The sequence below is a fragment of the Electrona antarctica genome (assembly GCF_951216825.1).
Source record: "Electrona antarctica genome assembly, chromosome: 4".
In the NCBI taxonomy this organism is placed as follows: domain Eukaryota; kingdom Metazoa; phylum Chordata; class Actinopteri; order Myctophiformes; family Myctophidae; genus Electrona; species Electrona antarctica.
In genome coordinates this window covers 20,598,181-20,610,237 of record NC_136809.1, presented here as the reverse complement: position 1 = coordinate 20,610,237, position 12,057 = coordinate 20,598,181, and the positions used below count along the sequence as shown (strand labels likewise).

Below are 12,057 nucleotides of genomic sequence, written 5' to 3'. Positions count from 1 at the left end.
AAGTGAAGACATCTCACCCCCGAAACCGAGATGTCTGGTGAGTTGTCCGGACTTTCGGGGTGAGATGTCCGGACAACTCACTTGGAGGTGCAAAAAGGGCGAGTTGTCTTGTTACCCTCACAGTTAACAGTCTTTGTATTGAGTTTGTGCTTGAAATGTACTGTAATTCTGCAAACTGTTAATAAATATTTCAATCAATCAATCAAGGGTGGTAAACCTCCAATTCTCCAAATAGCGAAGTGTATGCAACGCAGTGAACGCACCATAGCAGGGAATTAAGACGTTGCATAATTAATGTCCTTGTCTGGCTATAAACGTTACAGATGTTTCATCAATTACCCTGGCTTCAGATACAAGCTATTTGAACGAATTATAACCCAATCCAAACATTTTACAGTCTGTGTTTATCTGTTTAATCAGTTTCAAGAATCATTCAACTAGTAAGTGATTTCCATAATATTATTTTATTTTTTTAGATCAGTGTATAGCACATATTCCAGACAATAAGACATGAGCAACAATGGGCAGTTAGTAAAATTACCCATCAACAATGCTTATAAAGGCTACCGTTGTTTGTGACATAGCTTAATCAGGATAATACCTGTTTTTTGTTTTACAATATTCAGATTTGTATTTGGCCATAAGACTTGTCTAGGAACCAGATGAAACTTGAAGGCACGGTTTGGTTCAGTTTTAATTGCAGACAAACCGTAGAATCGAGCTGCTGATAATGCTACATGACTGGGAATCATAAGACAAACAGTGACATGTTGCATATTAGTTAAAAATACCAATCAATACAACTTTTCTTAATATTATTTCTTCCAAAATGCTGATGGTCCTCTGACTTAACATTCATTTACCACTGGCAGCCGACATTTGCATGGCTAGACATAACAATTACAGTTTTACTTGTTTCCTAGACTACTCTCAGACATTATTCTTCCATCTAATAATCATTATAATCCCTTAATATTTCCATCAAATATCCACATAACAAAGTTTGAATGTAAAGTACTGCATGGATACAATTTATATTCGGCCTTGAAATGAGTTATTTGCACTACGACAAATCTTAATATTTGTGTGACTTGTTGCTAAAGAAGAATCACTTAATTGTCAATCAACATGTTGCATACCCCTCCTACAGTAGATACAGTCCTATGCTGTATGCATTTCCTTCAGTGAGGTCAGTGTAAATGTGAATTAGCCATCCTCCAGCCACCTGGAGCACACACTCCTGTTCAAGCTGAGGATCGAACCAGAAACCTTTGAATCCCTGGTCCACCTCGTTACTACTGTAACATGGAGTGCATAACAAGTCAAGAGATCTCACGTGGCCTTTCATACATTAATAATGATTTAAGAAAAGACACAGTTTCTAATTTTTTAGGGATGTGCCTCAGATGGATGTTTATCTGGACTTTGTTGTTGTGGGCTTAAAGCTTTTGTTTGCATGGCTGACCTATAGTTTCATTTTAACAGTGTAGAGCCAAAATGGCATTCAGTGGTCTAGGATGGGCATTATGTTGAGGCACTTCCTGGACTGGTCCCTTTCTCTGTATATATATATTTTTTTAACACCTAAAATTTTACAAACTGTGTCTTTGATATTTGATATAAAACTTCTATTTATATGTCTGTGGTTCATACACTGACTAATACGTAATTAGTCATTCTGCTCTGCAACACAGTCATCAACAAGAGAATCACTGTCATCCTGTGAAGAGTAGTCATCTTCATTCTGCTCCCCAACACAGGTGTCATCAACATGACAATCATTGTCATTCTTTGAAGTTTCATCTTCATTCAGCTCTCCAACACAGTAGTCATCGTCATCTGGAGAATCATCGTCATTCTGTGAAGAGTCGTCTTCATCATGCTCTGCAACACAGCAGTCATCAACTGGAGAATCGTTGTCATTCTTTGAAGAGTCGCCTTCGTTCTGCTCAGCAACACAGGTGTCATCAGCAGGCGAATCGTCATTCTGGGAAGAGTCGTCTTCAGTCTTCACACTAAATAACGACTCGTCATCAATCTGACCCTGCCCATGCTTACGCTTGTGAAGCCTCAGGCTCTGAGAGCGACTGAAACCCCTACCACATATATTACAGCAGTATGGTCTCTCTCCAGTGTGAAGCCTAAAATGGTTCTTCAGACTTGATGGTCTGGTGAAACTCTTCCCGCACTCGGGACAGTCATACTTCTCTCCAAAATGAACCTTCTCGTGTTCCCTCAAGCGACCAGACTGGTTGAAACTCCTGTCACATACAGAGCAGTGGTAGGGCTTTTCTCCTGTATGTGTGAGGCGGTGCCTGTTCATCGCCCCGGAATGAGCAAAACTCTTGCCACAGTCAGGACAGGAAAATGGCCGCTCTCCAGTGTGAACTTTCTGGTGGCCTTTGAGCTGGCCTTTCTGAGTAAACTGCTTCCCACAAACATTACACTGAAACGGCTTCTCTCCTGAGTGAATTCTCATGTGTATTTGCAGAGCAGACAGCTTATGACAGTCTCTTCCACACAGCCCACAGCAGTAGGAACTCTTTGAGATATTGGTCTCTCCAGTGTGAATTTTTTGATGGCCTTTGAGCTGACTTTTCTGGGTAAACTGCTTCCCGCAAACAGCACACTGAAAAGGCTTCTCTCCGGAGTGTATTCTCATGTGTATTTGCAGAGCAGACATCTTATGGCAGTCTCTTCCACACAGCCCACAGCAGTAGGACTTCTTTGTGGTCTTATTCTTCGTTTTCGGCTGGTGTGACACAGGAGGACTTTCCTCCTCAGCAATAATGATGTGATCAGGATCATACCCTGATGAGTCACAAACAGAAATATGACAGGTAAAACATTAAATCAAGTTTAATACACACACAAAAGCCTCCATGAAGTGCTATTGTTCTCATGATTGACTTGCTTACAGTGCATTATCCCACTTACACCAACTTCCAAAGATTCCTCCATAATTGCCCAAAAATGTTGAAATGATTACAAAAGTAGTCCATGATTCTTATTGATCCATTCTGTCATTGTAGCAACAGTAACATATTTTTGCCACAAGGTGTCATTACTCATTAATTACTACATGAATGAATTAGAACAGTAAGGTGTATTCCATCTGTCACTCTCGGCCAATCGGAAGTATGTAATCCAGGGTATTTTATTATTTATTATAGGATATGATATTGTATACATACTAGGTATCATTCACAAATGTCTTGGTTTATCTTGAGGATCACTTTGATGACAATTGTCATTTATATTCCTATAATACATTCGCTTACCATCAGCAGCTTCCTCTTCCTCATCTTTCACCATAACTTCAAATTCTGTACTGCTCTCCTGGTGCTGACTTCCCACCACGGAGTTATCCTCACTAGCAGATGTATCGGACACATTTACTGTGAGGAAAATAATAATTACGATTAGAGGAAAATATATTAGTTATATTTCACTAAAATGACAGTAAAGTAAGTAATGTTTCACAATAGGAAAGGTCACGTCATGCTTTATGTACCACATAAGGGTTCCTCCTCTTCTTCCTCTTTCACAAGTATAACATTCATATGTTGAGGACTGGAACCACTTTGATCCACTACATCCTCTGGTACACCAAGCTCACTTCCATACTGGGCCTGGCTACAATCAGGACCCTCTGAGGAGTTGGCTTCAACTTCCTCCACCGTAGTCTGGCTAGCAGAAGCCTGTAAATACAGATCAGAGCAGGAAGCAAGAGTTCAGTAATAGATCACCTTGACTAGAGCTACTGGATACTCACAGCATTTCTAGTTTGAGCTATGGCCGTCGACAGTGAAAACCAAAAAGTAAAACAATTTAGTATTTTAGTACTTTTGCACAGTGGATGTCAAAGTGGGGTTCCGGGGACGCCCAGGAGTCTTTGAGGGGCAGAGGGGGCCGAATAGCACCACATCACCTTAACCCTAGGCAATTTGAAAATAGCTGATGTGACACGTTGTAATGGCTCGTACACAATGCACATATTTGCTCCGATTATGCTGTCGGGGACCATTTTTGGCGTTCGCTGACAAAACTCCCGATCTGACGCAAGATCGGGCTTTGATCGGGCTTTGATCGCCGAGGTTTTGCTCGCTGTGTGTGAAAGGCTCTGCGAGAAGATATAGCGCCGATAAAAGCGATCGCCGATGCCATCCCGACCGTTTCCGAATATCTAGCAGGTTTGATATTTGGCTCTCTCGCCGACTGGACATCCTACAGTATGAAATGGGTTGCGACCGCGTCCCGAGAAGGCCATATTATACAGCCAATGAGAGAACAGGACAGCTGTGCTCGCTGAGACTGTCTGTCTGTCAACTGTATCGATAGATATGATCAGATGATAATATATAGGGGGGCGTCCTGTGTCGGTCTCACGCTTGTATCATGGCATGCAGCATGTGCGTGAGATGTCAAAATGAATTGGAATAAAAAAAACAAATTATGTAGCCTATATGTATCGGGTCTGGATCGCATCTTGGTGAACTCTTGCAGTGTGTGATGCCCAGTCGGCTATCAATCGTTTAGTGTGAAAGCCACACAGATATGACAGTTGATTAAAAAAAAAAGACTGTAGTGTGAAATACATAACTATCTGATGACTCGCCTACAACTTTAAAACTCCTAGTCTGTAGGGGCCATAAACTTGCTTATGCTATTTAAAAATCACACCCGTGTGAAGTGAGGGGCGCTCTTATTGAATTGAATCTTTGTGTAGGACAAAAATTGCCGATTTGCTCGTCCACATATGACGTAAATTCTCCATTCATTGTCATTTGTGTAAGAGAAAAATCTACACTAATAGCTGAATATAGGAGGGGCTAGCGCCCCTCAAAAAAGAAGTCACACCCATGTGAAGTGAGCGGTGCCTTTTACCATGATGATGTAATGATGGACTAAGACTAATGGTACACACACAGTCACGTGTTGGAGCTGAAATAATATTTAAAAAAAGTGGACATTGTTTTATATTTTTGAAACAGAGTCCCTGGCACGAATCTGATGGTGATGCTTAACATGAAAAGGTTTGAGAAACACTGGTTTAGCAGACACATTAATCCAGAGTGATTTACACATTGCAAGATCCAAAGCAGTGCTAAGAAAAAATAATTGCAGGTATACAACATCAAACCCAGCATATATCTAAATAATATCAAAACGTTGGTTTGCGCTTACCTCACAGCTAATGTTGGCTATCAGCCCCTGGTGTGATGATTCACCACTAGTAACTTGAATAAGGATGGTGTCTGTGTCTGATCCGTTCCTCACATGAGTACATGACCGCTTGTGGTTCCTCAGAGTTCCTGCCAGAGAGAAGTTTCTGCCACAGTCAGTGCAGGTGTATGGTTTTTCCCCAGTGTGAATCCTCATGTGTCTCCTTAGCTCCCCCGGGGCAATGAAAGCTCTTTCGCAATGTGTGCAGGCATACGGTTTCTCCCCGGTGTGTGTCCGCATGTGTGTGGTTAAGGTCCACTGTTGTGCGAACGTCTTCCCACAGTCAGCGCAGCGGTAGGGTGTGATGCCTGTGTGGAGGCGTTCGTGTCTCACTAGTGTGCCGGTCAAGGCAAACCTTTTGTCACAGTAAGAGCATTGGTATGGCCTTTCTCCAGTATGTGTTCTCTGGTGATCCCTTAGCTCTGCTGCAGAGTTACATTTCTTATCACAGTCAGAACAAGGAAACTTTTTCCTCGCAAAGCCAGCAACAATTGCTGCATGCATCGCCTCTAGATGTGTTTTCAAGTGCCAATGACGGGAGAATCTCTTTCCACACATAGTGCAGTGATATGGCCTCTCGCCAGTATGTGTCCGTTTGTGTAGCCTCAGCTCCCCCTGGCTAGCAAACTTCTTCTCACAGTCAGTGCAAGGAAACGGCTTCTCTCCTGTATGAACCCTTTCGTGAATCATGAGTTGGCCCTTCTCTGGAAATCTCTTCTCACACATGGAGCAAGGGTAGGGCTTCTCTCCCGAGTGAGTCCGTAGGTGGCGCTGTAGCTTGGAGCCATTGAGGAATACTTTGCCACACACTGCGCAGCCGTATATGGGCTCTGCCTTTCCATTCTCACTTAGATCCAATGGCTCTGATGGCAGAGTGTCCACAAACCCAGTGTCCTCCTCACAATCTCCTATTTGAAGAAATAGCAACAAAAAAAAAAAAGTAAACCATAGGGAAACCTTTTTTCCCCTCAATAATCAATCCCTGAATCTTATTATTAGTTGGCCTTATATCCCAGTTGTCAAATATATTTGGGTACATGTGTGCTTTGATTTCTGTGGATCTCAGTTTATTTTGCATTAGGTCTTTTTATGGAATAGCAAATGATTCAGCTTTATCATTCCAATCTCAATACCACTCTCTATTACACATAAATAATGTGATACACAAGCCAATACAGAAAAATACAGGAAACAAAGCATTCTACTGTTAAACTTCAAATACATACTGATCTCAGAAAACGATACTTCTTCTCCATCAGAATTGATCAGGCCTCCTATTTCTTGCTGTTCATCCTCGACCAGTATCAGAGCTTGGCTGAAGTCCAATGGATTTTCAGAGCCCATCTTTTAGATGATGAACAACCTTGTGGGGTTACACACAGACACGGTGGTAGGTGAACAAAACGCAAATATGACTATAAGACCAAGCAAAAGAAAGTTATCTGTGCATCATCATGGGAAGGAAGCAATATTTCCACTTTATAGTTAACCGTGACCTGATCCCAAACCACAAGTACAGACAGAATTTTCCAGGATCCATTAACCACAAAACCCTATACCATACATGGGCAACTGGCGACCCGGGGGCCCCCACCTTCACTTAATGCGACCCGCAGGTTAATTTCGGAATACTGATATATTATTGATTTCAGCTGTTACAATTCCAAATATGCAAACATAACCCACTTTAATTACTTCAGTCTACTACTATTATATTAGTAGCTTAATGACTAGTATTACAATTCTATTGTCTTGTCCAATTTATTTGTATTTAAGTTCAGAACATTAAAATAAGTATAATTAAATGCATTTGAAATCAAATACAAATTTTACTTTTCAGGATTTCAATTAAAAATAATTCAGGATTCCAATTCAAATATAGCAAAAATAGCAGATCTACCAACTCCAAACGCGTCGCAGTGGCTATTTTTGCTACTTTTGTGTGACATAGAATGATGAAGTAGGGCATTATTTTACCAAAACAAAAGTAAAATACGGAGATAAGAGGTTTCTGCCCGACAGTATACAATGTGGCCCTCTGGAGTGAGTGTGGAAATAATGGCCCTCTCCATCATCAAAGTTGCCCATGGACATTAGTTGCTTGTATACATTGTGCACTCTTTTCTCCTCTATACCAAATCTCTTTGCAAAAAATAGTCGGATACTAGCTCACTCACTCACAAAGCATTGCAACACAACACACTGAGTTGTAGGTCTGCTATTTTTGGCAAATGTTCCCCCCAGAATAGGAATGCTGGGGTTGTATCAAATAAACAGACGGCCTGCTTAAAGCCGGTATCCCGAGTATCATTCAAGTGATGTAAACACTGTGGGTTGCATTCAACTGTTCAAAAACCTGACATTATCTTGTTTTCTATGACTCCTGATGAATAGAAATAAAACAACTTTACCCCAAAGGCAAAACCAGATGAAGTAATAGGAACAGTTTAAAGGGACACTTCACCCCTTTTGCAACGAGATCTTATTTTAATGATGTTTGGGAGACAAGAAACACTTTCCTGTTTTTTTTATGTGGGTAATAATAAGTGTTTTTAGATATTTTAGTATCCGTGTCTGTGATAGTGCTATCAGCCTAACTCATCTGCAAAGAGAAAGGCCTCGTCACAACCTAAGGCAGAGAGTGCATAGCCGGAAATGTCAGGCCGGAACATTTCCCCCGGATACGATATTTTCCGACCAATCACAACACGTTTCATACACGGAGAAAGTAACCAGATTTGTGAAGCGTCAACGTCATTTCCTTGAGCAGTACTTTGGCCAAAACCGAGCTACTTCCGCCAAATTCCAGCAATGCACTCTACAGCGTAGGTCTTGCCAGCGTGGACTACATGTTGTCTCAGTAAGACAGCCCTGCCCCTCTCCACAAGGTGGGGTGAGTGCACCAAAGCATTATGGTCATTGTAGTAATCCTGAAAAAAACAATAGAGCACGCACATCCACTAACTAAACGCCAAGTGCCGGGCCGAGGCTAAAGATAGAAGAAATAAAAAATCACACCGGTGTGAAGTGAGGGGCGCTATTATCATCGTACAATACATCATCATTTGCTCAGACACATGACGTAAATGTAGGACAAAAATAGTCTATTTGCTCGTCCACATATGACGTAAATTCTCCATTCATTGTCAATTTAATGTTTGTGTAAGACGAAAATCAACACCAATAGCTGAGAGGGCCCGCACACTGAAGTAAACTCCAAGGCTTAAAAGTTTTATTTAAGGTTCCTTACACCATAGTGGACATGTGCTACTGTTATCTACTACAAATAAAGTAACATTGCGTGACTGGAGTTTCTTCCAGTGGTGAAATGTCCCTTTAATAAACGGTTATAGCAAATATATATAATTTATTTTTGCAGCCAGAAAATGTCCCTCTATGCATATTTGAGTTTTAATCTGTGCTTGGGCTGTTGTTTTGTTTTGTTAATTTTCTATCCCACGATTTTGCAACCCTTTTTTCACCCAGTGTCAATAATTATGTCAAATAATTAATTTTTAATTTGTTTTATTATTTACTGTCTTTTGTTCCTCTGTATGTGATCTGGACCGTGAGTCTGTAATAAAAATTGAATTGAATTATCGAATGTAATCCTGGGCACTACACTTCCTCTGCCAACCTGGGGGGGGGGGCAGCAGACTGACCTCATGCTTCCTTCTATGCATGATGAGTCCAAGCCGCTTCTTTTCACCTGACAGGGGGGAGTTTCCCCGGCCAGACGTAACGTGTGGAAGGAACACGTTATTCCGACCAGTTCCTTTCCCCTCCATCAGGCGCCCCGGCTGGCCAAGGGGAGGTAGTTTAGAGACCAGGATTACTGCATTTTTTTGTGAGGGTACCTACCCTAGGGGACACGGGGAGAACATGCAAACTCCACACAGAAAGGCCCTTTCGCCAACCCCGCCTCGGGTATGGGCACTGATAACGCGGAGGAGAGAACACGCACCCAGCGGGAATCGAACCCATGACCTTCTAGCTGTGAGGCGACAGCACTACCGACACTACCGCCACCTTCTGTTGCCCCTCTTGCCGTTGTTTTTTGAGCGGTGCATACCGTCCAATAACTGGCCATATGTGTCTCTCTGTGTGTACCCAACTACCTATGTATGTCCCTATGTATGTCCGTTTAGAGTAAAAACAGCTGCAATACCACTGGGTAACCTAAAGTGTCACTGTTGAGGCACACAGAGTTCAGAGTATGGGGTTTTACGCTGTTCAGACTATGGGTTATGAGTTTTATGGCTTAGAGGCAGACCAGAGTAATGTAGTAAGAGAGTGGTGACACGATTTGATCTCGCCGCAAAGCGGGTGCCTATGGGCGATAGTTCCAAACATTGCTCCTATGGCTGGAACTATTCCATTGAGATAGAATGAGCACTTCCGCATTCCATTGTTACAATGAGAGTCAACGGGAGTGTCATTACTCTCTTTTATACTACTCTGAGGCAGACTAGAGACGAGGCAACCAATCATGAAAAAGTGTCCACTACGGTCGCTACTAGAGGTAGTAGCAAATGTAGTCCAAGATATTTTCAAGCAGCTGGCAAAAACACTTTCAGCATCTTCCTTATTTTATTTATTTAAATAATTTTCCACCCATATTTGCTTTGAAGTTTGAATTCATGTTTATGACATAATATAATCCTAATTAACAACAACTGAAACATCATAGCAAACCATCGGTGGAAATTGAAACTGAGATGTAATAAAGATGGTGACAGTCCAGTCAGTACATGATGTTCCGAAGGGACTGTCACTGTCCTCTGGGATCATGTACACATACTTTGAGTTGTATCCCTTTACATTCAAAGACAGCAAACAATATGCATGCACCGTTTGAGTCCACTGCCAACAACCCAGTAATTGTACATTTCTCTAAAAATGACTTGTGTTTCAAAGACAGCCGTTTTGCTTGATATGATGACATTTTTTTCCGGTGGCTTTGATATTGAAATATGTTCCATAAAGCCCTTCACAATCACGCATAGGTATAGCCTACAACGTTAGCTTACTGCAACAAATAACTTCTGCTATACTGTGCACCATGCATCAACATCCCTGTCGGCTAAGGTAGAAGCTAGAACTGGTGATCCTGGGAAACCCATAATATAAAGTTGTTGAAAGAAACACACTGCCACGCCAATATGACCTTACAAGTCTCATTCATTAACAACACAGGGATGTACTACATATCTCATTGCTGCTCAGCACCATTTTAACAGCTATACAGGGTCCTAACATGGTTATAATAGCTTACCTAGACTAGGACATATTTGACAGCATCCTTAGCCATTGATGCTGCAATCCAAGCAAAACACTACAAATAGAAGTGCACAACCGCATCCCATCATGTCCCAGTGATATTACAGTAACGTTTCTAGCATCTCTGCAAAAACATCTCATTCGACTAGTGGCTATGTAAGCTAGCTAATGTCTAACAAGAGACAATAGGTCTTTGACAAACCTCGGCATGGATTTCCCTTTAGATACAGAGTATTCGCTCGATAGTTAACCAACACAGATTTGGTAATATATTTTGCTGCTTTGTCACGTTTGTGCTCATTATCATCAAGCAAAGTGTGTGTTTTATCAGCTAGTGACTTAAACTAAATAACTACCGTAGGCTGTTGCACATAACTAGCCCTTTAGCCGCTAGCCCTACTGCTGCCATTAGTGTAACAGCTTCCGGTTCATTTGATTTTCTATCAAAATAAAAGCAAAACTTTATTGAAATGAAATGAAATGAAATGAAATGAAATGAAATCTATATTTACCCAGGGTATCTGGGCTAAGCTCAAGAACTTGTTTCCAGCCAGGCCCTGCTCATAGAACACATTTCATCGTAGTGGTTGATGCCTTGTTCAAGGGCATTTCAGCGGTGGTAATTTTAACGTGTCGGACGGCTGGTTCGAACTGGGAACCTTCCGGTATCTAGACCGCGCCGCTATCCGTTCGGCCACCGCTGCCATACTCGTTTCCAATCTGTTCAGCCAATGAGAATCCCATCGGCAAATAAAGTGTTCAGCAAACAAATTCTCAATCACAGATGCAAGCATGCCAAATCAATATACAGAACTGTTTCAAGTAGATAAACCCCTTAAAGCAGCTCAAACTATAATATTCATATAATCCAGGGAAACTAGAGAAACTTAATATTACTGCAGGCCAGGCACCATCTCCAGAAAATGAATTAAACTGAAGCTGAAGTTGCTTCAGCAATACAGTATTTTAAACATTTTATTTTATTGCAGCTGGCAGAACCAAGCATAAACCAGTGATCAATATGACATTGGACTACAGATACAATCAAAGTGTATATTGTAATGAACAGATCTACAGTACATACACCACATTTTGGGCTGAACAGTCAGGACTCAGGAGGACACTCAGATTCAAGACTATATATTTTTTTTGTCAGTTTGGTCCATTAGCCCCAAAATCTAGTGCATAGGTTCTCAAACTTTTCAGGCCATAAACTGGCAAGCCTGACAAGCTCTTGGAATGTAGAGTTGAGGCATTGCATTTTGTTTGACTCGGTTCCACAGATATTGTGAAAATAGTCGATCTACAAGCTCACAACACCTGGCAACGCAAAGCGTTGCGAGCTCGCTGGCTGTAGGTTTGTGCCTCTTCCTTATATTATGTCAATTTGGCCAATGCTTGACCAGTTTTTAAATAGTAGTTTGTTGATTACTTTTGATACAGTAGGCCTATGGTCCTTTTTTCATATATATTTTTCCCTTAAATTGCCACTACACTGTCACCCAAAATCATGAGAGGACCGTCCTGGGGGTCCCGATCCACAGGTTGAGA

At 41.5% G+C, this 12,057-nt stretch overlaps 1 protein-coding gene across 2 annotated transcripts; it reads right to left on the bottom strand.

The window, feature by feature from the left end:
• Positions 1–445: 445 nt before the first annotated feature.
• On the bottom strand, positions 446–10,911 carry LOC306921800 (uncharacterized protein). 2 transcript variants are annotated; one of them, XM_079499103.1, is made up of 6 exons: positions 10,709–10,911; positions 6,453–6,589; positions 5,188–6,134; positions 3,515–3,701; positions 3,282–3,398; positions 446–2,811 (listed from the first exon to the last, which is right to left on the bottom strand). In XM_079499103.1, exons 2-6 carry the CDS (start codon positions 6,568–6,570, stop codon positions 1,670–1,672), a joined length of 2,511 nt encoding a protein of 836 aa, XP_079355229.1. In that variant the 5' UTR covers positions 6,571–6,589; positions 10,709–10,911; the 3' UTR covers positions 446–1,669. The 2 variants fall into 2 exon arrangements, with proteins under 2 accessions (XP_079355229.1, XP_079355230.1); XM_079499104.1 differs by lacking the exon at positions 10,709–10,911 and adding an exon at positions 10,502–10,647.
• Positions 10,912–12,057: the final 1,146 nt, after the last annotated feature.